The sequence below is a fragment of the Brassica napus genome, chromosome C7 (genome assembly GCF_020379485.1).
Source record: "Brassica napus cultivar Da-Ae chromosome C7, Da-Ae, whole genome shotgun sequence".
NCBI lineage: Eukaryota > Viridiplantae > Streptophyta > Magnoliopsida > Brassicales > Brassicaceae > Brassica > Brassica napus.
In genome coordinates, this window is record NC_063450.1 from 43,612,464 (window position 1) to 43,639,238 (window position 26,775).

Sequence of the window (26,775 nt, forward strand, 5' to 3'; positions counted from 1 at the left end):
AAAATAATAAAATGTTGGTTTTGTATAAGAAACTAAGAGCATCAGCATCTCGGAAACCCAGTTCTGTTTCTTAAATTTTTTTTATTTTTATTGTTTTATCTGTTTAAAAAAAAAACCAATCGCGGGCCGCCATGTGTCGTAGGGCCCGCAAAACAGTGTAAAAACCTCACGTGTCGACAGGAAGCCACGTTTCTTCCCATTTTGTAGGACCCATCTCACATTTCCCCCCTAAAAACCCTCCTAAATACTTTCGATAAAGATGCTCTAACAAAAATTTAGTAGTATCTTATATATATAAAGTAGACTTGTGCTCTTCCCATAGCCTTCCACGTCACCAAAGAGGATGGGGCATTTTTGAACAAGTCAGCGCTCAACCAAAAGCTCTTTTTTAACGTTTGTTTCTTCCTCATCTTTGGGCTTTGTTTAATAGCGGGCCATGAAGACCTAAACTTTCATCCTTTCTCATCTCCGCTTCATCTTCCTGGCACTGTTACGGAAAGCTAACCCTACTTCATACCACCTCCAAATCACCGGAACTTTAACGCCTCGTATTGCCGTTCAGTTCATGTAATTATGACTGTTATTAACAACATAGCACGTCTCATTCAGTTTAATCCTTCTTCCTCGATGGTTCCTCAATCTCTCCACCACAACAGCCTCACCTTTTCCTTCATTCTCTCCCTCTCGCCATATTCTTCCGTCAACCATCTGACGTAACACCAAAGCAGGACCTGTAACACCAGCAAGTAAGAATTATTTGAATCATAAAGTAGAATCCTCTCTTCTTTGATTATGGTGGTTTGATCAAGAACAATCTGACACTTTGTTACTAGCCAAAGACTCTTGATTTTACGGCCGCTTCATCTTCTATACAGCTGCGGCCAGGTCGTTCTGCTAAATAAAAAATTGGGGAAAGATGGTCGTGTTTGTACCAAAACTGTGAAGAAATCTTCATGCAAGGTTATTGTTTTTTGTAATCTTATGTTTTTTTTTGTGTTTGTTCTTTGAAGATGTAATGTTTCTTTACAACTTGATTTTGACATGTTTGTGATCATGCTGATGCAATTATCTCACTGTAGAACGATGGGAACCGTACCAAAGATGGGATCCAGATTGTGCTGATGGGAACGATAGTGGGAACGAAAATCAGTGTGAATGAACTTTCTCAAGGTATTGAGTCAGAGAGAGCCTTATTGCTTAGAAAAGGCGAGAATCATTTTGGGCCGTAACAGTAGCTATTTCAAAACACTAAACACTGATGGGATTAGTTGGAAAAATTAGTTTCAGATTAGCATTGTTGATTATGCATACATCACGCACTTTAGCTAACTCGAGTTCAATCTTACAGGTCCTTCGAGCTTTACAGATGGTTCTCAAATATTTGCAAGGGGAATAAGCGGTGCAGGTTTCAGAAGAAAGTGAGAAGAAGATTATAGAGGAGTGAGAATACGAACAAACCATTGTTTCAGAGTGTGGAGCAAAGAAGATTTATGGGAGAGTAACATTTTAAAATATCAAAGGTCTGCAAGCTTTCGGAGTTTGAGATGTTATGTATCAGCTTTGTTTGATTGCAAACTTGATGCAGGTCGCCAAATAATGACTGTGTTAACTCATAACTTAAAAGTGTTTTCATGTTAACTCAATCTCAATGTTTTCTTCTATATTTACAGATTGCTTATGGTAGCAGGAACATTAACAAGCCATGGATGAAAAAGAAAAAATGAGTCCCTGCAAGATACGCTTTCAGATTCATAGTGACACCAATAACAGCTGTGAAATCCACCCACCAAAAGCCTCTTTACTCCGCAAGAAGGTTTGATTGCTTTTTTCCTATGTTACCATCCAGAAAACAGGTGGGAATAAGTTTTAATGTTAAATTCTTATGATATGTGAACCGTATAGGTTTAGGTGTATGTGAATGTTCATTGCTTCAAAATCTGATACATTGATGTTAATTTCAATAACTAATTGATGAAAGCAATATGTTACATTTTGTTAGAACAAAGCTTAAACTTACCAGGCACAGAAGGAAGAGATAGGACAGATGAAGGGAGTATGGATGGCTTGACGGTAAACGACAAGTCCTTCAATAACCTGCAAACTCAAAGTGTGAACCATCAACACAACCAATTTCAAAGCTCGACTTTAATTTTGCGAGAAAGAAGTAACAAAAAATGATGTCTGAATTTCCCAAAAGGTAACACTAATAGCCTCATTTCTTCTACACAAGTTATTTTCTCTGATCTTGTTCGATGTAATTTTCATTGATTTTAGCAATTGGCAATCTGTGAAAAAAATATATTGGAATATCATCCTTCGATGCTGGATGCATATCGTCGTGGTGGTGATCATTTTAGCTTCGTGTGCACTAGGTTAAGCTAATTAACAGCTTAGCAACTATAAATCCTCAAACAAAAGAAAATTTATGTAATCAATAAATCTTAAATTTGTACAGTGGGTTGATAGATTTAAGAGTCTAATTGCCCATCTCGAAGAAAATCAATGTAAACCAGGAGTAGCAGGATGAGGAGCAAGTATTGCACTACACAGACATCAGGCTTCCTTGCCAAGGTAATATCTTCTACAGAATCTCTTTCCATCTCTTCTCTCTCTCCTTCTCTGAAACAATTGAGCATCTCTGAAAACAATTGTTCCTGCAGAATCAAGCATTGACGTTGAGCACAGAGCAGGCATTGGAGGATGTTCTACATTCATCGGTGTCCAATCTTAAACAGGCAAGAGGTAGTTAGTAGTTAGTTATCAAAAATAGAGATAATAGGTTTTTCTACGGAACATGAATACGTAGCTTACTTACTGTTGTTATGTATTCTCTGTTTGCTTGACACCATAGTTGGGAGAAGATAATGAAACAGTTATAGAGCTTATTGGTTTAGTTAATGAGATACTCACTATTTAGTACAGAGTTTACGTTTTCATATGAATCTTAACATCCATATTACTAGAAAGAAAACATAAAAGAAAACACAAAATTCACACACAAAATTCATCGTAACATACTATAAAGCAAATGATATGAATACATAAATGATATGAATTAGACTTCGATTTTAAGATGATCATATAAGATTCCTAGCTACCATGTACAGAGAATAAGGTGCAGGTATAGAAATGGTATCACATGTATATATGTCGTTGAGCATCCGGTTAGTGTTGGCATCATTTCCACTTTCCAACACCAAAATGATCTAGGACATTCGAAACAGAGGAAATAATCTAATTTTATAATTGTCTAGCTACTTATATTTTACAAAATATATAATTAAAACTAATATTTTAACAAACAAAATTCAGTATGCTCCAAAGCAATTCAACAATAAATTGATGACTAAATACACATCTATAGATGAGTTTTCAATAAACACATAAATAAAATTAGATAACTAAATAAACTGAATTCCACTATAAAAATATTGTCAACCTAAAAGATATATAAAAGATAATATATCAACCACGCGTCTGTGGTCCAGTGGCGACAATCAACCTGGGAAGTCATGGGTTCGATCCCGCTGGGAGGTAGTTGCTCTTGAGGGACCTTCGGGCCCAATACGGACACGCCTGCAGACCCGTGGCCACTGGTGGGATTTACATGGGGTGATCACCAGCCCTCCTGGAGGCCTCGGCGGGCTCCCCGGCTTGCTCCGGTGGACGGTCATTGGTCACTAGTCGGGTCCTCACGAGGTCTCGGATACCAGGGTCAACAAAAAAAAAAAAAAAATAAGTATATCAACCGAAAAAATAATATGTAAGTTGAGCGAACCAATATAGGAGGAAATAATCAATAGTTGGTTTAGTTAATAAAAAAACTAAATAAAACCGTGTGAAACAAGGACCGGACAAACATTGATTGGGGGAAGACAAAATATTTTAATGAGTTAAAATTAGGGCAATTCTTTTCAATAGTTCATTTGATGTTTTTGTCTCCAAAATAAATTTTCAAGCTGCAAATCAACTAAATAGCCTTTACTAATTGAGTAAAAATCTATAATATCTTTATTTTAATTGTAATCAAATTAGAACAAATAATAAATTGCAACCACAAAAGAGAAAAACATTGCGACGGTGATGATGAGCATTTCCGACGACGAACTGTTCAAATCATCTCCGACGATGAACTGTTCAAATCATCTCCTCACGACGAATCAAGCTGTGATTCTCCTGTCGACGAATCAAGTTGTGGATCAGTACGTTTCAATCATTTTATCAATGATTTACAAAGAAAAACTAAATTCTACTTAGAGTTTTCGAATTGAAATTTGGGAGTTTCGTGTTATTGTTCTTCGGAGTTCGGATGATACATTTGAGCTTGCTTTGTTGTTTGAATCCAATATGGAAAGCAGAATCAGAGTTACAAAGAATAAATTTCAGGAAGTTTTCCTTTACGGCTTACGAATAAAGAGATGAGCTTACCTACCTTACTTTTTGGTAAGAAATTCAGATTAGTCTGTAAAATAAAATTTCAAATGACGTTCCTTCTATATACTGTCCACATGGTACTTAAAAATATAAGTTTGTTCTCTAAATAAAACATCAACTTTACTATATGTTTAAATTCCAACTAAATAAAATTTGTTACAACTATCGGCTTTTTAATCTACTTTTATTGAATCGATTGGTCACAACCACTTATGCTATTCTAGTTTCAACTAAACATCTAAAAACAAAGTAATACACAACGGTTGCTAACCACTATCAAATGGATCGACAAATATCATTTTCTTTCAACATATTTTCATTTTCATATTTTTGAATATATATTCTTTACTAAGACCATAAAATGTTTGTAAATTCATGTAAAAATAAAATACACGAAACCACTAGTAGTTGATAAATTGCAACTTCTGATACCATAAAACCAGAGTTCAAAAGTCCACCAAACACAATTTAAACGTTTTTAACCCACACAAATTTATTGATGGGTCCACCCTTGCATATAATTCATAAAAAGTTAGTATAATTACATTCTTTTGTTTAAATTTGTGAACTATATATGTGGAACACGTAAATTAGAATAAAAGAATGTTTTAATATATTTAATTACACCTATTTTAATAATATAAGTTATATATTATAAAAGTAAATATATTTTCTAAACATAAACAATTTTACTATATCTATAACACTATATTAAAAACTGATATAAAATTAGATAACTAATATTTTAAATTTGTATATAAATTATGTGGGTTGAAAGATATCTGCAATGTAAAATGTATTGAATCGCTCCCGCATTATGTTTAGAATAACAAAATTGCATTGGAAACTTTAATATGTATCTATTCATTTCCAGCCCTAATCATGCCAGGTTGTCTTGCTGAGCTTGGAGACTGTGTCATCCTTTCTGGTGAAATAGTACATTAAATTTAATAGCTAAATAACCCAACGGTATTCTACATTAATATCCTGGGACAATCAATTAGCACAATTTTTTGCATGTCTTTTTATACTTGTCTCATACTACTTAAAGAAAGAGAGGAGAACAAAACGAATGAGCATCACACATCATGAAGAGCCCTGTCGACCATAGTATCCCCAAGCCAGCCATACCGGAGTGGATAACCGAGACGACCAATGGTGGAACCGCCCGTCAAGTCGATCTCTATACAGGAATCAATGGATGGGCTTCCCCTCCAGGAGACGGCTTCTCTGTCCGCTCCGCTGACTACTTCACCAACAAACAGAAATGTCCCGGAGGAGACTACCTCCTCTCTCTCGCTGGCGTTGACTGGCTCAAATCCAGTACCAAACTCGGTAACATCCTAGCTCGTCCCGACAACCGCGTGGCTCACGCGCTCAGAAAAGCACAGTCTCTTGGCCGGTCCCAAAATGGCTTCATCTTCGCTGTGAATTTTCATATTCCAGTCAAGGAACACCACCACTCGGTGCACTACTTCGTGACGGAAGAACCCATTCCATCAGACTCTCTCCTGAAACGGTTCATAGACGGAGACGACTCGTTCCGTAACGAGAGGTTCAAGATAGTGAGCCAAGTCGTGAAAGGGCCCTGGATAGTTAAAGCGGCCGCAGGGCAGTTCGGCGCGTTTCTTGTGGCTAGGACCGTGAAGTGTACTTACCATAAAGGACCGAACTACTTTGAGGTCGATGTCGATACAGGTAGCTGGCCGATCTTGGCGGCGCTTGTACGGCTTTTGTTCGAGTACTCCAGGTACCTTACGGTCGACATTGGCTACGTTGTTGAGGCGCAAGAAGAGGATGAGCTGCCGGAGAGACTGATCGGAGGTATTAGATTGTGTCATATGGAGGTATCGTCGGCGTTTGTGGTCGAACCGGAGCCACTGAAACCGTACAGAATGATGGGTTCACTGGAAGCAAAGCCACCACGACGACATTAGTAATAACTGGTTATGAATAAACATGAAATATATAAAATCAATCATTTCAAGTATAATATTAAACCAATTAATGTCTACTATTTTTGTTTTCTAAAGAAAGATCGTTATGTGTAACAGTGTAAGCAAATCGTATATTTAAATTTAGCTGAAGATATACTTATATTTAATATTTATTCTTTTGAGTTAAATAATTAGTGTATTATCTCAGATCAGCCATCCCTTTGGGTTCACTGGGTGAAGTTTATTTGATTTGAAAAGTTTGTTTTTTGGTCGGTAATAAAAAAACAAACGATGAATCGTGGATATGGACGAAAATACCAAAAGCCAGAAGTTTGACAAGATATTTTTCGAGTTAATGTTAGAGGCGGTAATAGTCATCATCGTTCTAATACTCATCATTGTCTAAATATGGATGCCTAAAGGATGTACTGCGGGAACCAGTCTCGATTGACATGGGGATAGGCAATCCAGTACAGTGAAGTGTTAGCTTTAGCATCACCATCGACAACATTGGATAACTCTACTAAATGATAAAAAGGACAAGATTGAAAATGTCAGAAACAGAGCATCACGGGGAAAGAGAGAGAGAGATTCTTAGACTATGTACATTGGTGTGATTAATTCAACACCCTAATTTCTACTTTTTACACTCCACATCATCTTTTATCTCTTCCATCTAACAATTCAACACCCACTCAATTTTTATACTCTACAATAGTTTTGTTTAATAAAATTCAACACCCTATCTTATTTTTATATTGTTAAAAGTTTTCAATTAGTTTAATTAAAACCATAAAAATAAAACTTTTTTAATTATGTTTTTACAAATAACAAAATAGAAAATATTAATAGTCACTAATTGTTTCTTAAATCATCTTATTAAAAAGTTTTACAAAAACTTAAAAATGCATTGCAACGCAATAATAAACACACAAAACAACTAATAAAGCACACATAACTTGATTAATACAATAGACATAACTTATACAAACAATAAAACTTTCAGTATCTTTAATCATGGATTACTTGTGAATTTGGCCTTATATGTGTTTGACTAAATCTGCTTGTAATTCGTGATGTACATTTGAATCACGTAATTCGGATCTAGCACGCACATGGTTTGCAAATGCAGGTAGCACTTCGTCGAGAATGGTTATTGTGTATTTGATCCACTTGCCTCAGATTGATAATAATCGGTCCAATGTTGAAGATAAGAGTCTTGTTCATCCTCAACAATCATATTATGCAATATTATGCAATTTTGGAATTGGTTGAAAGAGTGATTTTGAAATTGATAGTTGTTGGAATTTGGATAATTAAAAGGATAATTAGTAGAATTTTGAGCATCAGAAGGATTATTGTTAGGATTCATTCTTGGTAAAAAGGATAATTAAAAATATAATCAAGAGATTAAAGATAGAATGATAGAAAATTATAGTAGAAATAAAAGTTTTTTTTGTATCCAAATCAAATGAACCAAGTCTCTATTTATAGAGTAGAAAAAATTACGAATTTTGATATATAAAAAGTAAATTTATAAATTAATTTAGTTATAAATAATTGTTGTTGAATAATTGAGATAAGAAAATAAATCCAGAATCTACACAAACCAATAAAAAAATGACACAGATGCAAAAGTGGGCTCCATTTTGTGTTTATTCAAATCCACATCGACGTTCAACAGCTTCATTATTTGGTCTCTTCTTATTCAACACCTTCAATGTATATAGACTTATATAGAAACAAGCGTGAATTATTCTCGTAAGAAAATAAAGAAACTTAAGAGAATCAACTACAAGAGTTATTCTTGGGTTCACCCCCTAGGATGAACCTAAAGGTTAACCAACCAATAGAAAATTGTCATTTTAAATCTAGTATCTTTTAATTAAGGAAACCAAATAACTTGGCAAATTATATTATTTTTTCAAAATAAAATTTTAAAATAAATAAAAATAATATATAAAAAACGAATTAAAAAAAAAAATGTTGTCAACAAAACACTAAACCCTAATACTAAACCCTAAACTCTAATCCTAAACCCTAAATCCTTGGGTAAACCCTAAATCTTTGGGTAAACCCCTAAACCCTTGGAAAAACACTAAACATGTTGTCAACAAAACACTAAACCCTAAACTCTAATCCTAAACCCTAAACCCTTGGGAAAACCTTAAACCCTTGGGTAAACCCTAAACTCTTGGGTAAACCCTAAACCCTTAGGTAAACCCTAAACCCTTGGAAAAACACTAAACATTTGGATAAATTCTAAATTCTAAATCTTAAACACTAAACTCCAAATCTTAAAAATAAATATTTTTTTTAAATAATATTTTTTTAGAACTATTGTTATTTCTCTTTATTTAATTTTTAATTTTTTATTTTAAAAGCATAATATAATTTGGTAAGTTATTTTGTTTCCTTAATTAAAAGATACTAGATATAAAATGACAACTTTCTATTGGTTAGTGAACCTAAAAGTTCACCCTAGGGGGTGAACCCAGTCCAACTACAATTGAGGCAAATACCTTTTCCGGGTTTGTAGATTGATTATGTATGAATAATTTATAATTCATTAGACCGTATTTATATAGGACTTTTTCTTGGGTTCACCCCCTAGGGTGAACCCCAACCAATAGAAAGTTGTCATTTTAGATCTAGTATCTTTTAATTAAGGAAACAAAATAACTTGCCAAATTATATTATGCTTTTAAAATAAAAAATAAAAAATTAAGTAAATAAAAATAACAATAGTTCTAAAAAAATATTGTTTAAAAAAAATATTTATTTTTAAGATTTAGAGTTTAGTGTTTAAGATTTATAATTTAGAATTTATCCAAATGTTTAGTGTTTTTCCAAGGGTTTAGGGTTTACCTACGGGTTTAGGGTTTACCCAAGGGTTTAGAGTTTACCCAAGGGTTTAAGGTTTTCCCAAGGGTTTAGGGTTTAGGATTAGAGTTTAGGGTTTAGTGTTTTGTTGACAACATGTTTAGTGTTTTTCCAAGGGTTTAGGGGTTTTACCCAAGGATTTAGGGTTTACTTAAGGATTTAGGGTTTAGGATTTGAGTTTAGGGTTTAGTATTAGAGTTTAGGGTTTAGTGTTTTGTTGACAACATTTTTTTTTTTTGAATTCGTTTTTTATATATTATTTTTATTTATTTTTAAATTTTATTTTGAAAAAATAATATAATTTGCAAGTTATTTGGTTTCCTTAATTAAAAAATACTAGATTTAAAATGACAACTTTCTATTGGTTGGTGAACCTAAAGGTTCACCCTAGGGGGTGAACCCAAGAATAACTCTTTATATAGCTTCAAAACCCAATTTTTTTTTTCAGAAAAACATTCTTATCTCACCAAATGTATATTTTTTATTCCTAAAAACCTACCAAAACCGATTGGAAATCCAGCTTATAAATTGGTACATTGAGGTGTGCGGTCGAGTGAATCTGATTAATTAGCCGAGGATCATAAATGAGTTTTTTGGGGGACTTAGCAAGGAATTTTAGAGTAGATAAAAGACCATGGAATACGATTGTGACTTTTTACTGGTGCATAAAATTTTTAGTCACTTCTAAAATCAGCAGGAACCAGATTAGAGAAGCTTACTCCCTCAACACATGGAGCTAAGGGATTTGGTTTACTCATGCTACTCTAATACTTTTTTTTATGCAATTGATTGTGATGAAGAACAGCCTGGCCACTAGAGGTAAAGATGATACAATGGAATGCAAACGTGGATTTCCAAGAGGTCCAAGAAACTCATCAACGTCTCTTTTTTAAATGTTCACATTCTGAAAAGATATGGAAGTCGCTCCCAAGGCCTAATGGACACAGATTATACGGCAAAATGGTCTTCTATCATTCAACTTGCATTAGATACATACATGGACACAGTTAAATTATCCCTGCTAAGATATGCTCTGCAAATAATGACGCATGGCATTTAGATCGAGGGAGAGAAATTTAAGACACCATGGAGAACGACCACTGTAACGAGAATGCCTAATAATTGGAGACGACAACTTGAAAGAAGCACTATTCACTTGGTACTCAACACGGCCTTAAAGATGAGTCTTAAACAAACAGTTTTTGAAATCTGTTTTTCTTAGTAGTTGCATTCTCCAGCACTCTTAAGCACTTGATGTACAAAGTTTTTGAGTGAATACATTTTACATTTATTAGAAGAAAATGATCGAATTAACAGGTTTCAGATATCATACATTAAAATCTTTACAGGTTTTGGATGTTAGTTTTGATATTATTATTACAATAATCGATTTTGTGGACGAAACCCACCAATCACAAGCCTCGGATCTGATACTATGGGGTTCAAAAAGTAGCACAAGCCAAACAAAGCATCGAGAAGTTTCCACATCACGCCATTAAAAATAGCCACGTTGTTTCGTTGAGTTTGGAGACTCTAAATCTTCCTTTGTCATGATACAGCACATTAACTCAACGGTACCAACATTGATAACCATGGACCATTGGCGCATTTTTTTGCATGTTTTTTTAGTGAGCCCCATCACACATCATGAATCAAACCCAAAGCCCTTCTGATGATAACAACACCAAGCCGACCAGAACCGGAGAGAAGTCCACAGAACCGGAGTGGATAACCGAAACGACCAATGGTGGATCCACACGCCACGTCGATCTCCATACAGGAATCAACGGCTGGGCTTCACCTCCAGGAGACGTTTTCTCTGTCCGATCCGCCGACTACTTCACCAACAAACAGAAATGTCCCGGCGGAGACTACCTCCTCTCTGCCGCCGGCGTTGACTGGCTCAAATCCAGTACCAAACTCGATAACATCCTAGCTCGTCCCGACAACCGCGTGTCTCACGCGCTCAGAAAAGCGCAGTCTCTTGGCCGGTCCCAAAACGGCTTCATCTTCGCTGTGAATTTTCATATTCCAGGCAAGGAACACCACCACTCGGTGCACTACTTCGCGACGGAGGAACCCATTCCATCAGACTCTCTCCTGAAACGGTTCATAGACGGAGACGACTCGTTCCGTAACGAGAGGTTCAAGATAGTGAGCCAAGTCGTGAAAGGGCCCTGGATAGTTAAAGCGGCGGCAGGGCAGTTCGGCGCGTTCCTTGCGGCTAAGACAGTGAAGTGTACTTACCATAAAGGACCAAACTACTTTGAGATCGACGTCGATACAGGTAGCTGGCCAATCTTGGCGGCGCTTGTACGGCTTTTGTTCGAGTACTCCAGGTACCTTACGGTCGACATTGGCTACGTTGTTGAGGCGCAAGAAGAGGATGAGCTGCCGGAGAGACTGATCGGAGGCATTAGATTGTGTCATATGGAGGTATCGTCGGCGTTTGTGGTCGACCCGCAGCCACTGAAACTGTACAGAATGATGGGTTCGGCGGAAGCAAGCCACGACGACAACACGCATTGAATTAATTTCAAGTAATTTTTAATAGAAAGATTAAAACATTCATAAACTGTTATGGACTTTTTTTTGTCGGCAACTTTTTATTTATTATGAATAACCCATAAAGGAACTGTTATGAAAAAGAAAAAAAAATAACCCATAAAGGCTGCACACTAGTTGTCATCGTGTCACGAGACCAAGGATAGAGTACAGCCACGTTGCCTGTGTAATGGTTATTTTATGGTGATGATGATTGAGACGTGTCACATTGTTCAATCTCATAAATTGTTATGAATAAACATCAAATAAATAAAATCATAATTGAAAAAAAAAAAATCATAATTATATTCTCTCATTTTCAAGTTTATTAAAGCCAATGTCAACTGTTTTTTGTTTGGTTCATATACTTAAAATTAGCCGAAGTTGTACGTAGTTTTTATTCTTTCGAGTTACGAATCCAACTGAAAGCTGTCTCTTACTATTCGATGGAAGTAAAACATTACGAATCCAATACTACCAGACTGTCTGGGCCCTCTTTAGGTCGGCTAACGAACATCTGTTAACATTAATTTGGTTACTCAGCACCATCAAAGCTGTTAACAAGTTTGGACTCACTTCAGAAAATAAATGCGACAGCCACCACAAAAGCTTACTGGACATGCGTCTAGTGAAAATCACTCCTACATAATGGTATGATATTTTTTGTGATCACACACAAGACAAGTCACTCTTTACTTTTTGATGATTCAGAGGTTTTGAATCCCTATGTAAATATGTAATAAGCTTTTGGAAAAAACTCAATCAGTCAATGGTGGAGCAAATCTAACCCGATAAGCTGGCAACTGAGAAAATGGTGGATAGGGCCAAAAACAAAGGAAACATCCCTTATTAGCATTAATTCGAGCATAAGCATCTAAATATTCAATCACAAATTCATCAAAAAACATCTATAACGCAAATATCAGATCAGAACAAAACATTAAGCCCAAATCCATGTCACGACGTTTCCTCACTGAGGTTTTTGTTTGGGAGGCTGACGATCAGAGGCCAATCTGTAAATCCAGTAAACCTACAAATCAAATAAACCAAAACAAGATCAACGATCGGTGATGCGAACAACATATAGACCTCTTATTCGAAATAGAGAGCAGGTTAAGTTACCAAGGCGATGACGTGAGCTGCGGCTAGGAAAGTTACCAAAGCCGGCACTAGATCCACAGACTTCTCCATCGCAGGCGAAGCGAAATAGACTCTGGAACGGATCGATCTGGCTCTATACTTCACCGAAGTTCCTCTGCCGGAGACGACTAAGATTGTATATGTGAGACAGCGAGAGAGAAGAGTCGTCGTCGTCGACTTATCTACGCTTCGCCGATTTAAAATATATCAGAACAATGTTAACCTCACTCCAGTTATGTTGAACGTATGGGCCTTAACACTGATCCGGCCCATATAACTTCTCCAAGTAACATAAACGCCGACGATTGCCACGTGTCTTCCACGTGGCGCATCGAGCCCTACGTGGAGAGATACTCAAAGTCATATTGGCGATCTCGGTTGCGCATTTTAGCGAACAGTTTCTGCGCAGAAGAGCTACGAGTGTGTTAATGGGATTGTCGCACACTGCTCGAGTGAATATCGTGTTCTAGCTTTTAGCCGATGAGGAATGTCGTCGTTGCTCTCCGCCGTCACCGCCGTGTCTCGCTGTTCCAGAGAGGTTCGTATTTCTTCCCTTTTCGGTCTCGCATTCGATGGCAAATTTGATGTTTCGTCAATAGATTCTAGGAAAAATTGCGATTGTGAATCCACTTGAATTGTGATTGTCACGAGCGTGGGAGAGATTTGAAATATGGATATTAGTTTTGTTGATGCTGATTACTCTCTGCTTTGTAACTCCATGGTTTCTCGAGCTAAGCTTCAGTGAATTTTCTCTCTTATCTTTGCTAAATCAGCTCAGGGATGTAGAGAAGTTGTGTAGTAGGTTAAATTGAAGATGATGCTGATATTTTTCTCCTTTCTGAAATTATTTTATGTTGATGAGATTGTTTCTAGTTGTAGCTTCACGTGATGACCAACCTATTTGCTCCAAGCTTGTGGGATACATATCGAGAGGAAAGGATGGTGAACTTGGAAGACGGACTAATACATGGATTTCACCATTTTACTTGCAACACAGAACGTGAGTTCTTGATCATCATACCGAATAATATGTGGATTAGTGGATACACAACCAGTACTGAGTTCATCTTTTTCTTTGAAAAATGGGCTTCACAGGTATTCGACCGAATTCACCAGCGTTCATGGTGGAAGACCTACGGCAGAGTATGCAAAGTTGCGGAGAGAATCCCTTGAAACCGAATTTGGACAAGCTCTTGGAGCGTATAGCTCGAAAAGTTTCTCTGCAGTGTATCGTTTTGGCCCCTTTTTGGCGCTATATAGAGCTGCGATCATTTCGTTCTATGTGGTGAAGCTTACCTTTTGGCAGCTGTTTGTTCAGGATATGAGGAAACGGGCTGTCAAGGTCTGTTTACTCGAGCCTTTGATGATCTGTTGTTTAATTAGATGAAATGAAGAGTACTCTTTGGACATATGGTTCGGCCAGTAATTAATTTAGTGGTATTTTATCACATTTTGGATGCAGTTCCGTGAGACTCTTATCAGCTTGGGGCCTTTCTACATTAAGGCATGTTTGTTGTTCGCTTTTTATTCCAGTACTCCTCTAAATCTCTTCCTCTTCTTCTCTTGAATCCTCACAAAATAATACACTATTTTGGGCTGCAGCTCGGACAGGCGCTGAGCACAAGAGCAGACATATTACCCTCTATTTATTGTCAGGAGCTTTCAAAATTGCAGGTAGCCAATCTTTCTTTCTTTCGTTCTTTCAAATTATCCATATAGTTGTGCTGGAATAATTGGATATTGGATATTGTTTTTTTGGATTATTATAGGATCAGATTCCTCCATTTCCAAATAGCGTTGCCATGCGATGTATTGAAGAGCAACTGGGTGCTCCAGTGTCAAAACTTTTTGCCGATATCAGTCCTAAGCCTGTTGCTGCTGCATCTCTGGGCCAGGTATACAAAGGTTAGACACCTTTTTAACTGTGGTTGGATTTCTTCTCTCCGGTGTCTGATGCTATCCTCGCCATTTTTCTCAATTTAGAGTTACTAGAAGCTAAACGTTTCACCTTTTCCCTTCAAGTATTGCAGCTCATCTGCATTCTGGACAGTTGGTAGCTGTGAAGGTTCAGAGACCTGGAATGTCACTCTCACTAACACGTGATGCGCTCTTATTCCATATGATCGGGGGACAACTCAAACGATTTGCAAAAGCCCGTAAGGATCTTTTGGTAGCAGTGAATGAAATGGTGAGTCAATTATCTGAAACGTTAGGACTAGTTCTCTGCTTATATATATTATGCAAACGTGCTTATGTCTCTCTGGAATGAACAGGTCAGGCATATGTTTGATGAAATAGATTACGTTCGAGAGGCAAAAAATGCAGAACGATTTGCTTCTCTATACTCTTTCGATTCAGGTAGGCTCTCTTGTTTCGAATTGTGCATTCTCTTGAAATACCATTGTCAGGTCCATAATATCTTTAAATTTTGACAGCGAATGATCAGGTTAATGATAACGCTGCACCTAGGAATATGTCCAAGAATCACAGAGCAGAGAACATTAAAGTCCCTAAAATATACTGGAATTTTACACGCACCGCGGTTCTCACAATGGAATGGGTCGATGGCATAAAACTAACAGATGAAATTAAGCTGAAAAGGGCTTCTCTTGATAGAAGGGACTTGATCGATCAGGTAAATAACTAACTGATAACTAATTATGCTAGGTTAATGTCCTCACATAGTGAAAAAATTAATCTCTGGACAGAAACTTGGTGATTCTGAGAGATTGGTCTGGGCTTAGTACTGCTAGTTTCATGAACGTTCAACTGAGAGCCTTGAATTGATTTGTATTACAGGGCCTATCATGCTCGTTAAAGCAGCTGCTTGAGGTTGGATTCTTTCATGCTGATCCGCACCCAGGAAATCTTGTGGCTTCTAAAGAAGGGTCTCTTGTTTATTTCGACTTCGGGATGATGGGGAATATCCCACGTCATTACCGTGTGGGACTTATTCAAATTGTAAGCTCTACTCCAGTTTATCATTTCCTTTTCCTCAGTCTTACATGCGTGTGGTCTCTCTAGCCTCTCTCCTCGATTTTGCTTATAAAATATACTACATGCAACGTCCTTTTTTGTTGAAGATGGAGAATAAGAACTTTTCCATCGAAGATCGTTATTTAGTTGATTTTTGATTAGTTCTATTGCGGTTGCAGCTGGTGCATTTTGTCAACCGTGACTCTCTAAGTTTGGCAAATGATTTCCTTTCATTGGGTTTTTTACCTGAAGGAGTCGATATACAAGCAGTTTCAAATGCTTTACGTTCTTCTTTTGGTTCTAGTACAAGAATTTCACAAGATTTCCAGGTATGTCCTTCTTCATCTTGTAATGAATATTAGTAAATTACACTCAACCCTACAGAATAGATTCTCCAACTCACCGATTGTCCAAAACATTTGAGGGGTGCTAAAATCTGAGAAAGATATCAGATTACTTTTCCAACGGTTAGAAACCCAATCAGTAGCAGAGTTGGTGATAGTTGACAGAATTTTCCACCGTGATGATTACTTTGTCCTCTCACAGTGCCATAATCCTTACTATCTTTACTGTGCAGGGGGTTATGGAACAACTGTATGATGTTATGTACGACTTCAATTTCTCACTGCCTCCAGATTATGCTCTTGTGATAAGATCCCTTGGTTCACTAGAAGGTACTGCAAAGATTCTTGATCCAGAGTTCAAAGTGATAGAGAGCGCGTATCCATTTGTGATCGGGAGGCTATTAGCAGATCCAAGCCCAGATATGAGGAAGATTCTAAGGGAACTTGTCATTTGTAACGATGGATCAATAAGGTGGAATCGGCTTGAACGCTTGGTACGTTCACACAACTCTCCTCTTTACGATTTAATTGGTTATTTTTTTTGTGAAACCGAGTAATCTGAAGAATGAGCTAACAAACAACTCACTCTTTCAGGTAGCAGCGATATCCGAACAGGCTTCTGTGACATCTGGAGATTCTCCAGAAGACAAAACGTTGAAGAAATCATCAGAACTGAAATCATTCGACATGCATTCAGTAGTTTCCGCGACAGAAGATCTGCTATTGTTCATATTGTCAGAGAAAGGGCAGAGAGTTCGGGTCTTCCTTCTTCAGGACATAATCAGAGTGGTTGATATATTCCTGGAAGAAGGGGTTCTTGATCTGAACATGAAGAAGAAGCAAACCATCAATCTTAGGGTCAGTAATCATCAAAACCTTTAAACAAAAATCCTCTCATTGGATTCTGAAGAAACTTTTATTATTAAGTCTCATCATTTTACTCTCTCTCTATGTATATATTCTCAGGACGAAGGGACGATGAAAAGAGTGAGCAATGGTTTCAAATGTGTGAGCGAGGCCGTGAAGCTTGCACCAGGAATGTGGACAGCAATGCTTCTTCGGATGTCAAGGAAGCCTGAGGTTCACAGTTATGCTTTAGATATAGTTTCTGCACTGTGTACACATTTAGGCCAGAAAATGCCTAACAATTGTTGGATCCTTTTCTCCAAACTGCTCCATCACAACAAGAAGAGCCAATAAATTAATTTTATACTCACTTATTTCATCTTATTTATTACCTACTGCTAGAGAATATACACCAGGAATATGTAACAGTTTAAAATATCCGTCTACGTGTCATTTTGGAGATCTGTGGTTGAACTGTTTTTTATTTGACTTGCAAGTCCATAAAGCTTTCTATATTTAGCAAAGACCATAGGCACCACTGATCCTTTGCCGGAAAAAGCTGAACACCATCGCTTCCGGAAAACGTCGAACCGCTGCTTTCTGTTTCCTTATTTGGTTTCCTTGGACTATGAAACCTCTCTCACCCTTCTTTCTCTTCTCTCCAAGCCATCCTCTCTGTAAGTTTTTGAATTCATGTATGCTTAACATCATTACCAGATTCTGTTGCATTTGAGAATTCTGCAAAAGGAAAAAGAACAATGGGATATAAGGACTTGGTACTGTCGTATTCGAATAAGATGCGGGTTGTTGAAGCCCCAGCAAGTGGAGGCGGTATCAGGTCACACTTCCCTCTTTCTCTCTGTTCCATCTCAACATGAGATTGATTCTTTGCTATCCAATTGTTGTTGTTGTGTGGCTGAGGTTACTTAAATGAATAGAGTCATTTAAAACTCTCTCCATCTGCTCCTTCAAGATCTTCATACATTTTTGTTTTTGAGTGAGAGCTCTCCTTAACATGACTTTATTGATCAACAATGTTCCCATTCATTTTAACTTTCAGCCAGAACGAAAAGTTTAGCTATGGGTATGCGAGCTCCGCTGGAAAGAGATCATCCATGGAAGACTTTTTCGAAACAAGAATCGACGGTATCGATGGAGAAATCGTTGGTCTCTTTGGAGTCTTTGATGGTATTCTTCTGGACCACCCATCTCTCATACCATATGGAACGAGCAAATCTGAATAATATTCCTTGCAGGACATGGAGGAGCCGCAGCAGCTGAGTATTTGAAGCGTCATCTTTTCAGCAATCTTATCACTCATCCTAACTTCATTTCCGACACCAAATCTGCCATAGGTCTCTTTACTTCCCCTCTAATCTTCCTTTGTTTTCCAACTTAATCATTGTTTGATCTAATTGCTTCGTTTTTTTTTTCTTTTTCCTTCCAGCTGATGCCTATAATCATACAGACTCTGAACTTCTCAAGTCAGAAAATAATCACACTATAGACGCTGGTTCAACCGCGTCTACTGCTATTCTCGTTCGTGATCGCTTACTTGTTGCAAACGTTGGTGATTCCAGAGCTGTTATCTGTAGAGCCGGAACTGGTACACTATCTTATTGAGATCTGTCATAACTTATGATACTGTGAATGTTTTTTAATGAGATGTTTTGTAGCCTTTGCTGTGTCAAGAGACCATAAACCTGATCAAAGCGATGAGCGTGAACGCATTGAGAATGCTGGTGGTTTTGTCATGTGGGCTGGTAATAAAAAAGAAACTGTTAGAATTATTACTTCTCACTTCTTTTTTTTTTTACTGCATATAGTCCTCTGATTCCTAGATTGAATAGGGACTTGGAGAGTTGGAGGAGTTCTTGCAGTTTCTCGTTCCTTTGGTGATCGACTTCTGAAAGAGTATGTTATTGCTGACCCTGAGATTCAGGTACATATGATGACTTCACTTTCATATGAATCTTACCACATACAGATCTACTTGTGTTCAAAGTGTCATGTCTTCATTGCAGGAAGAGAAGATTGATGACTCTCTTGAGTTTCTGATCCTTGCCAGCGATGGACTTTGGGATGTTTTCTCTAATGAGGTTTGTGAATTTGACTTATGCTGTCTTAGATGAATGATGATGATATAAATCTTACTTTCTTTGGTGTGGCAGGAAGCTGTTGAAGTGGTGAAAGAGGTTGAAGATCCAGAGGAGTCAACCAAGAAACTTGTGGGAGAAGCAATAAAGAGAGGAAGTGCTGACAATATTACATGTGTAGTCGTACGTTTCCTGGAGAGCAAGAATGCTCATACCAAAGCAGATGCCAGCTCAACCCAGGAAATAGCAACCAACGGCCAAACCGTAGTTACAAGTGATGCGGAACACAATGTCTCAGCCAATGAAACCAATCAAGACCATACCGCAGTACTCAGAGACTTGGACCGCAATGCTGAAAATGAAAGCCTGAACCAAAAGCCAATTGCAGCTGGAAGAAGCGTTTCTTCAGAAGAGAATACTTCAGCAGGGGAAACGAATCAAGTTCCAAACGCAGTTCACCGCGGCTCAGAGCCTAAGAGCTCCTCCAAGCAACCTTCCCAAGGTTACATCACAGTGCACAACAATATGGACGAGAGCGTTGCTAATCAGAAGCCTGTCATAGCTGAGAAAAAGGCGATTGCAGCAACCAACACCACCTCCTCAGAACAGAGCGGATCAATAGGTGAAAATAATCAAAAGCCAACCGCAGTTCACAGCGACTCCGCCACAAGCAAGTCAAGTAACGTCAACTCTAATCACTAACTAAAATGTCATTTGTGAATCAAAATTTTGCCCGAGAGAAACTTCTCTCATCATTGTAAGTTTCTTTTCATTGCTGTTTTTTTTTTTTAAAGTTATAATTCCAAATAATGTAATGTTCCTTCTGCCTTGTGCTAAACTTGTAAATCTTATAAAGTTGTTAAACTACTCACTCTTATTTTTAGCATGGGATGTTACAGTCTTACCTCTATCATTAAGCTGTAATAAAATTGCATGTTGCATTTGGTGTTTATGTCTAGATATATGAAGTCTACATGTAAGAGACCCCAATATGATCTTTAGTCTCATGTTTAAGATCATTAATGTATATGTATGCTGAAACGTTAGAATCAGATAGGTGAAAATAAAAAACACTGCATAGACAAGACAACATGTTCAAAATCACATTATCATATATACAAGACATAAGTTACATATAACACCACACAACCCATTCTCTTCTACTCCCTCCCTTCCTCCACCATACCAACATCAACATAAACAAAACAACTCTTAAAAGAAAAAAAGTTTGTTAAAACATTACTAAAACGACGACACCAAACAAAACCCACATATGAAAAGAGTATCTCTCTCTCTCACAGCAATCTCTAAAATGTAGGTACAAGTCCAAACCCGCTAAAGATACCGCCATGACCAACAACCACGTCGTTGCTCTCACTCGTATCCGTCCGCTTCGCAAACCTTCCCTTGATCCTCGGCCTCATCTCTGCATACGCTTTCCTCGAAGCATACCTTATCGTCTTCTCGAACTTCCTGTTCTTCCTCTTCTCTCTGTACCTCATTACTCTCGCCTCTCTCTCCGCTGCCGTTAGCGGCACTGCCCTCTGAGTTCCCGGATCGGTTACACTGGTTGCAGCACCACCGTAAGGGTATGAAATGTCAGCTACTGAGCCACCATCTGGCACCACTCCCACTTCCAATGAGGATGACGATACCTGCTGTAACAAACAAAAAACCTTGGATTAGTAACAACTCTTACAATAAAACGTTACTATAATCAAACAACTCACTGTTCTAAAAATCAATACATTCAAAAAATCCGTCTAAACAATAATCCTTTATAAAGAGCCTAATTATTCTTGAACACTATTACTTAGTACTTGTTAACTTGTTAATTTAAAACTAACTAAACATAAACATGATAATCAGTAGTAAGTCGAGTGCAATTGAGATATAGTTTGATACTTTAAATCATCGTATTCTAGATTAGGTTAGATATGTTGCATGCATACAACACATTATTCAATCAACCAATCATTAGTACCTATTAAACTAATATTTTAAGTGTCATTACAAGTGGTAACTACAAAGATCTAGACTTTTTTTCTTATTAAAATATATAATAATAAGATCTAAGTTGAATAATAAACAATTGATTTCTCTTAACAGAATTAACGGAAACTAGCGGTTTCGGTTAATAAACAAATCAGAATTAATTGAAGCAAACCGGAGAAAGGAGCTTACGCTGTGGCTGATGGAGTTGTAACCGTAAGTGAAGCCTTTGGATCCTCCGGTGAAGTCAAGTTCGTAGCAGTTCTCGTTCACCGCCGCTACCTTAACCGTCCGATTCTCCACCGGAACCACGCCGTCGGTGCCGGAGCTGTTCTGCTCCTGCGTCTCCACCTTCGGATCAACAGTCCCGTAATCTAGATCCAGATCCGGGAACAGGTACTGCTGACCAGTGTTCATCTCCGGGCTATCTCCCGGCACCGCCTCGGCCGCTGCGGCCAGCGCCGTCGTCGTCTTCGGATTCGGAAGCAGCCACGAAGCAGCCTCGTCCTCTTCCTCGCGGCTAGCGTTCCCGTCTAGATCGGAGAAGTAACAGTCGTCGAGAAAGTTCACGGCGGCGTGCGTGGCGGAGCCGTCGGAGTCGGAGACGGAGTCGTAGAAAGGCGTGACGGGGACGCGCTCGTGGCGGCGCGCCAAGGGGTTGGCGGAGTGGATGTCTCGGTCGCACGTGACGCAGAGAGCAGCCGCGTCCGCCTTGCACGTGACGTGGGCTGGCGCTTGCTCGCACACTTCGCACATCCACACGCGCGCGTGTCTCGACGCGAGCTTGTTCGCCGCGTGGACCTTCGAGTCGCAGCTGAGGCATAGAAACGCCGCGTCTGGACGGCAGTACAACGCCGCCGTCGCCGATTTGCATGAGTCGCAGAGCTTAGACGCCATTTCTCTCTCTCTCTACTTTTCTCTTTTCTCTTCTCTCTGCTATCTCTCTCTCTCTCTATTTGTCACTCTGTCTTTGTGGTTGGTGATGATATGGCTTCACATGAGCTTGTCCATGAGTCTATCCATGTAGTCCCCATGAGTATCCACTTAGAACGAATGATAATGCGACACGTGGTGAAATCTTAGCCAAACAACATAATTCATTACAAGGAAAAAAAAAATACTTGGGCATGAAAAGTTCTGACGATGCACGAAATGAGGTTTTGTCTTCTTTTCTCGCGTTCTCGCTCATCTACTTGTAATAATAATTCTGGACTTTCAACATTTGGCAACAGGTGTTTTTAATTGCAAATAGTACGTAGCAAATTTGTCAATGGTTTTTAAAAAAGAGTTGTAAACTTTCATATAAAAAGATTGGTCATTTTGCTATAAATTCAAATGAATGTGAATAAGCATGGGATTTGATGCTTTCCACTTGGAGTCTATGGACCACCACGAAGCTAGCCATAAATGGAGACGATACCGTGACAAAGGTGTACAAAAAAGTATAAGTTAGGCCGGTGGGTAGGTTGGTCAATAATGGGCTTTTATGCGTCTTTAGTTGGGCCTAATGTTTTAGTAATAGTGCCCTTTTCTGTCTTACCGGTATACTGTGTGTATTTTTCTGTTCACACCTGCCCGTAGAGATGACAATTATGGATCTGGACCGCGGGTCTTTACTGTCGCGGGACGGTATTGGGACGAGGTTTTCTGTGTCTGTAATTTGGCTGGCTTCGCGGGACGGGTCTTTGCAGGACTTGGCCTTTTGCGGGGTGGACTGAAACGAATCATGCAGTATTACATGGACCTGCTTTTTTTTATTCATTTCTTATTTTCCTTGAAAAAACGAGAAAAAAAGTGAGAAGAAAGCGATTCATTTGATTTTTCCCCCAGAAAACATAAGGAGTTCCGGCGATAATGATTAGAGCTCCGGTGATGATGTTCGAGCTCCGGTGATGATGTTCGAGCTCCGGCGATAATGATTCTAGCTCCGGCGATAACGATTCGAGCTCTGGTGGTGTTTTGATTTGGTTTTTTTCTTTTTATTACACACAACTATGAATTGCTTTATTACAATGTGATATTTCTTGTTTAAGTTGATTGATTTTGTTTTCAGTACTGTAAAGTAGTGTTTTTCTTAAATTAAATTTGATTACAATGGTGTTGTTTAGGAGAACAGTTAGTTGTATATCACGTCACTTGTATAATTTGGCAAAGTGATTCACAATTTTTTTTTGCAATCCGAATAACTAAAAAGAGAGATGGTTTGATGACAACACTTGAGCCAAATTATTACAAAAACAATGACTCAATCAGATTCAAACTTAACAAAAGCTTATGCTGATAACAAAAGAAGGCTTTTAACTCAAGAACGCAAACACTAACGGAGCTTTGTGGCATTGATTTTGGTAAGGCTTTAGTGAAGCTTAATGAGCTCTCTTCAACTCTCTTACACAACTCTTCTACTTGAACATTGAAAGAAGCTGTAGCACAGGCGGTTTGATAAGGAGGCATCCCGCAAGATGACCCGCGAAGGCCTATATATTCTGCGGTACGGGTTTGGGCCGACATTTTGAAAACCGTAGCCCGCACGGGATAGGTCCGTTGTGACCCGCTCGCCAACTAACCCTCCGCGGTACGGGACATAACGGGATGGATAAACATGCTTGACATCTCTACTGGCCCATTAAAACAAAAAAGTATTCACAAATTACAAGAAGTCACAAAACCATTTAAACTCAATGGTAATCATAGAATAGAATCATAGTTCTGTTCAATCAACAAATGAATTAACGCACCATGAGTTGTTATTGTAGAAAAAAATTCAGAAGTCAAATAGTAGGATTAAAAAGACAATTAAAATTACAAATATTAAACTACACAGATAGATTTTTTTTAAAAAAAAATATTCTTGCTAAAATTTGGTGCTGCACAGACAGAATTTACCAACCTATATTTATTTTAATATGTTTTTTGTTTTTCATTTATATAAAAATCATGTTGGTTGCTTATAAGAAATATATACATTCAATAATCTTTTTTTTTTTGTAAACTGGCTTTACATTCAATAATCTTTAACAAAAAAAATCTTTTTAATGAAGTAATATGTATAAGGTTTCAAAAATGAAATTACAGTACTATGCCATATGATAAATGTATTTCCTAAAAAGGTTCTTGTTTGCAGGTTGTAAAACGTGTGTACGCATATACCAAACCCGCTAAAAAAATCTGAAACCGTCCGAATGATATCATAAAAAATGTGGAACTCTCTCCCTCTCTCTGTTGACAGTTGATTAAATGAAGTGCATTAAATACGATGATGCATCATAGTCTCATCGCCGCGTCAGGCTAATAGAGCTATAAACTCATACAACTGTTCCGAAATGAATGAAAGACACTTTGTACTCCTTCAAAACCAGTTTCGTGACACTTGTCATGGTCTCTTTTTCAATGTACTTTTTCCGCCAACCGATACATCATGCCGACGGCAGAAAACCATGGGAGTCTTGAGTCCATCAATAAATAATAGTATGATTACGAGCATGATGATCGTATCGTACTTGCTCTTGTACTTTCCTAGAACAAATTTACCTCGATCTACTAAAATCATTTTTCCTAATAAAATAATTCAAAGGAAAAATTAGATTAACCAAATAAACAGATGCTATTTTTGTTGATTCCACAGCTCATTTTTTTTGTTATGTACAGAACATAAGAATTATGAATTTATAACAGTGATAATTTGCATATTTTGTTCTTTTTTTTTTCTTTTGGCTTTACCTGAAATGATCTTATAGTGAAATATTTTCATACCGACATATATACGAGAAACCCGAAAATATGTCAAACTCTTGTTCACATTTACTAATGTAAGAGTATGATTAACCCGGAGTTTGTGGGTTTCTTGCGGAAGTTAAGAAACTGTTTATTAATTTCCGGTAAAAATTTCACTCTAGTAACCCGAGTTAATCATGATGAAGATTTACAATATCATGGTCGAGAAAAACAGAGGAAAATAATCCCAACAACAACCAAAAAAAAGGAACAAAAACAGAGGGCGATAGAAACGCCAAAATAAAAACACTCTCGAGTACAGTGTACAGAGCTCACTGGGTTTCTTCATCAGAAGAAAACGACGGCCCTTTTATTTCCGTGGATTCTCCATTTTGCCCTTCTTTACCCTCCCTAATTACGCATTCTACGCTTGACACGCAAGTCTTGGCCGCGACAGGTGTGGCCAAGAAGGTTGGTTTGTTATGTCCAGCCATGATCACAAGTATCTTCTCCTCGAAAACCTTTGCAGTTACCTTTTCATCAGTCTCCGTCGGTTTCTCGCTGTCTGTCCGCCGTGAGAGTGACCAGTAGGAGCAGGCGAGTAACAAGAGAGCAAAGGCTATGAGTCCAAGCATCGCGGCTAAACCACCGAATAGGTAAGGGACTGGTGTACGCCATGGATGCCTTGTCTGAGACTCCACTATTGTTGACATCTTGTGATCTGTTATGTTTGGAAAATTCCTCATTGTTTTTTTTGCTGAAAAATTGTAAATGTTTCTTTTGTTAACTGAGAGGCTAGTTTGATTTGCTTGGAGTGGTTTACAGTTGATTTATAGCACTGGCAGAGTAAGAGAGAGAGTGAGAGAGGTGTAAAATATTGTACAAAATGTCATTTCTGTTTTTCTTTTTTAACTATAAAAAAAAAATTTAAAGGTAAGTGGGTCACGGAATCTCCATGATACGTTACGTTGCTTTGATCATGCACCAAGTTCGAAGATATTTTAACAATGTGTGTTTTGCATTTAGGTGTATACCTTGATTTGTATTATTTTTGTTTTTTTTTTTTTTTGATTAACCAGGTGTTGACCTTGCGGCCCCCCACCTAGGCCCGGCGCCAGCCTTTGCCTGTACCTTTTTACGGGCCCTGGGCACGCCTCCCCCTCCCCGCGAGTCGAACAGCCGACCTCTCCTCCCGGAGGTAGTACCACTGGACTACGAGGTCCTGGGTAAAAGTATTATTTTTGTTCTTTTTTGTTCTTTTTAGATAAACAACAAAAATGTACATCTTACTACCATAACTTATTTGGATCGAAGATCGTAGCACATTATGACATTAGTAAATTATTTCTCCTCAATGCTTGTTTTTGGAAAAAAAATAATTAACTAATTGGCAGTTTTGCCTCAAATTGACTTAAACCCTGGATTTAAGTAAATGGGTGAAAAACTTGAAGCACATCAATAACGATTCAGAAAGTATGTATAGTCATAATACGAATAAGAATATAAAAGCAGGGATTAAAGTATATATGTGAAAGCAACATCACAAAATAAAACATCACATATTGCCTTCACATCTATATTTAATTAAAATTTTTTTTTTTTTTGAAAAAAGGGCTTATTTAATTTAAAATTGTACCAAAAAATTATATATGTGAATGATATCTAATGGTTCATTACTTAGATTATATATTATAAATTATAGCATAAATGTTTTGTTTAGAAAATGACAAAATTTGCAACAAAATAATTGGCAAGTTAAAAAAAACCATCATATTAGTTTGATGATTATTTGGATTTTGGAATATCAACTGTGCCCAGTGTGAATTTCACGTCAAGTCTCGCTGTTGGGGCAATGGCAGCAGTAAATCACAT

General features: G+C 37.8%; 7 protein-coding genes and 1 long non-coding RNA gene across 10 annotated transcripts; 5 read left to right on the top strand and 3 right to left on the bottom strand.

The window, feature by feature from the left end:
- Positions 1–40: 40 nt before the first annotated feature.
- Positions 41–1,324, top strand: LOC106409775. The gene is made up of 3 exons (XR_007325825.1): positions 41–746; positions 834–960; positions 1,080–1,324. It is a non-coding gene; the product is annotated as an uncharacterized LOC106409775 (long non-coding RNA).
- A 4,037-nt stretch (positions 1,325–5,361) lies between these two features.
- Positions 5,362–6,544, top strand: LOC106408971 (protein ENHANCED DISEASE RESISTANCE 2-like). The gene has a single exon (XM_013849663.3). It carries the CDS (start codon positions 5,523–5,525, stop codon positions 6,369–6,371), a length of 849 nt encoding a protein of 282 aa, XP_013705117.1. The 5' UTR covers positions 5,362–5,522; the 3' UTR covers positions 6,372–6,544.
- A 3,955-nt stretch (positions 6,545–10,499) lies between these two features.
- LOC106407625 (protein ENHANCED DISEASE RESISTANCE 2-like) lies at positions 10,500–11,894 on the top strand. The gene has a single exon (XM_048761960.1). The coding sequence runs from the start codon at positions 10,902–10,904 to the stop codon at positions 11,781–11,783; it is 882 nt and encodes a 293-aa protein (XP_048617917.1). The 5' UTR covers positions 10,500–10,901; the 3' UTR covers positions 11,784–11,894.
- Positions 11,895–12,627: 733 nt separating this feature from the next.
- On the bottom strand, positions 12,628–13,217 carry LOC106410216. Its single transcript, XM_013850697.3, has 2 exons — positions 12,921–13,217; positions 12,628–12,828 (listed from the first exon to the last, which is right to left on the bottom strand). The coding sequence occupies exons 1-2, from the start codon at positions 12,987–12,989 to the stop codon at positions 12,769–12,771; spliced, it is 129 nt and encodes a 42-aa protein (XP_013706151.1). The 5' UTR covers positions 12,990–13,217; the 3' UTR covers positions 12,628–12,768.
- Positions 13,218–13,276: 59 nt separating this feature from the next.
- On the top strand, positions 13,277–17,474 carry LOC106410213 (uncharacterized protein slr1919-like). 2 transcript variants are annotated; one of them, XM_013850692.3, is made up of 14 exons: positions 13,277–13,476; positions 13,818–13,938; positions 14,034–14,280; positions 14,401–14,442; positions 14,541–14,612; positions 14,708–14,843; positions 14,969–15,126; positions 15,212–15,296; positions 15,374–15,573; positions 15,738–15,899; positions 16,094–16,243; positions 16,492–16,752; positions 16,853–17,116; positions 17,225–17,474. In XM_013850692.3, exons 1-14 carry the CDS (start codon positions 13,419–13,421, stop codon positions 17,456–17,458), a joined length of 2,190 nt encoding a protein of 729 aa, XP_013706146.1. In that variant the 5' UTR covers positions 13,277–13,418; the 3' UTR covers positions 17,459–17,474. The 2 variants fall into 2 exon arrangements, with proteins under 2 accessions (XP_013706146.1, XP_013706145.1); XM_013850691.3 differs by having other exon boundaries at positions 13,288–13,476; positions 13,812–13,938.
- Positions 17,475–17,548: 74 nt separating this feature from the next.
- On the top strand, positions 17,549–20,091 carry LOC106410214 (probable protein phosphatase 2C 71). Its single transcript, XM_013850694.3, has 8 exons — positions 17,549–17,942; positions 18,165–18,292; positions 18,361–18,459; positions 18,552–18,710; positions 18,781–18,867; positions 18,955–19,046; positions 19,129–19,203; positions 19,276–20,091. The coding sequence occupies exons 1-8, from the start codon at positions 17,863–17,865 to the stop codon at positions 19,900–19,902; spliced, it is 1,347 nt and encodes a 448-aa protein (XP_013706148.1). The 5' UTR covers positions 17,549–17,862; the 3' UTR covers positions 19,903–20,091.
- Positions 20,092–20,292: 201 nt separating this feature from the next.
- On the bottom strand, positions 20,293–22,459 carry LOC106410215 (zinc finger protein CONSTANS-LIKE 4-like). 2 transcript variants are annotated; one of them, XM_048761958.1, is made up of 2 exons: positions 21,385–22,459; positions 20,293–20,858 (listed from the first exon to the last, which is right to left on the bottom strand). In XM_048761958.1, the coding sequence occupies exons 1-2, from the start codon at positions 22,087–22,089 to the stop codon at positions 20,508–20,510; spliced, it is 1,056 nt and encodes a 351-aa protein (XP_048617915.1). In that variant the 5' UTR covers positions 22,090–22,459; the 3' UTR covers positions 20,293–20,507. The 2 variants fall into 2 exon arrangements, with proteins under 2 accessions (XP_048617915.1, XP_048617916.1); XM_048761959.1 differs by having other exon boundaries at positions 20,293–20,855; positions 21,385–22,181.
- Positions 22,460–25,038: 2,579 nt separating this feature from the next.
- On the bottom strand, positions 25,039–25,779 carry LOC106364038 (protein GLUTAMINE DUMPER 5-like). The gene has a single exon (XM_013803684.3). It carries the CDS (start codon positions 25,647–25,649, stop codon positions 25,236–25,238), a length of 414 nt encoding a protein of 137 aa, XP_013659138.1. The 5' UTR covers positions 25,650–25,779; the 3' UTR covers positions 25,039–25,235.
- Between the last annotated feature and the right edge of the window lie 996 nt (positions 25,780–26,775).

Bases quoted from the DNA above. Each gene is read 5' to 3' on its own strand.
- LOC106407625 (XM_048761960.1), top strand. From the start codon at position 10,902: ATGAATCAAACCCAAAGCCCTTCTGATGATAACAACACCAAGCCGACC.
- LOC106410215 (XM_048761958.1), bottom strand. From the start codon at position 22,089: ATGGCGTCTAAGCTCTGCGACTCATGCAAATCGGCGACGGCGGCGTTG. The intron at 20,859-21,384 runs GTAAGCTCCTTT...TGTTTGTTACAG, and splicing joins ACAACTCCATCAGCCACAGC to CAGGTATCGTCATCCTCATT.
- LOC106410216 (XM_013850697.3), bottom strand. From the start codon at position 12,989: ATGGAGAAGTCTGTGGATCTAGTGCCGGCTTTGGTAACTTTCCTAGCC. The intron at 12,829-12,920 runs GTAACTTAACCT...TTTGATTTGTAG, and splicing joins CAGCTCACGTCATCGCCTTG to GTTTACTGGATTTACAGATT.
- LOC106410214 (XM_013850694.3), top strand. From the start codon at position 17,863: ATGGGATATAAGGACTTGGTACTGTCGTATTCGAATAAGATGCGGGTT. The intron at 18,293-18,360 runs GTATTCTTCTGG...TATTCCTTGCAG, and splicing joins TCTCTTTGGAGTCTTTGATG to GACATGGAGGAGCCGCAGCA. The intron at 18,460-18,551 runs GTCTCTTTACTT...TTTTCCTTCCAG, and splicing joins CGACACCAAATCTGCCATAG to CTGATGCCTATAATCATACA.
- LOC106364038 (XM_013803684.3), bottom strand. From the start codon at position 25,649: ATGAGGAATTTTCCAAACATAACAGATCACAAGATGTCAACAATAGTG.
- LOC106410213 (XM_013850691.3), top strand. From the start codon at position 13,419: ATGAGGAATGTCGTCGTTGCTCTCCGCCGTCACCGCCGTGTCTCGCTG. The intron at 16,244-16,491 runs GTATGTCCTTCT...TTTACTGTGCAG, and splicing joins GAATTTCACAAGATTTCCAG to GGGGTTATGGAACAACTGTA. The intron at 17,117-17,224 runs GTCAGTAATCAT...ATATATTCTCAG, and splicing joins AGCAAACCATCAATCTTAGG to GACGAAGGGACGATGAAAAG.
- LOC106408971 (XM_013849663.3), top strand. From the start codon at position 5,523: ATGAAGAGCCCTGTCGACCATAGTATCCCCAAGCCAGCCATACCGGAG.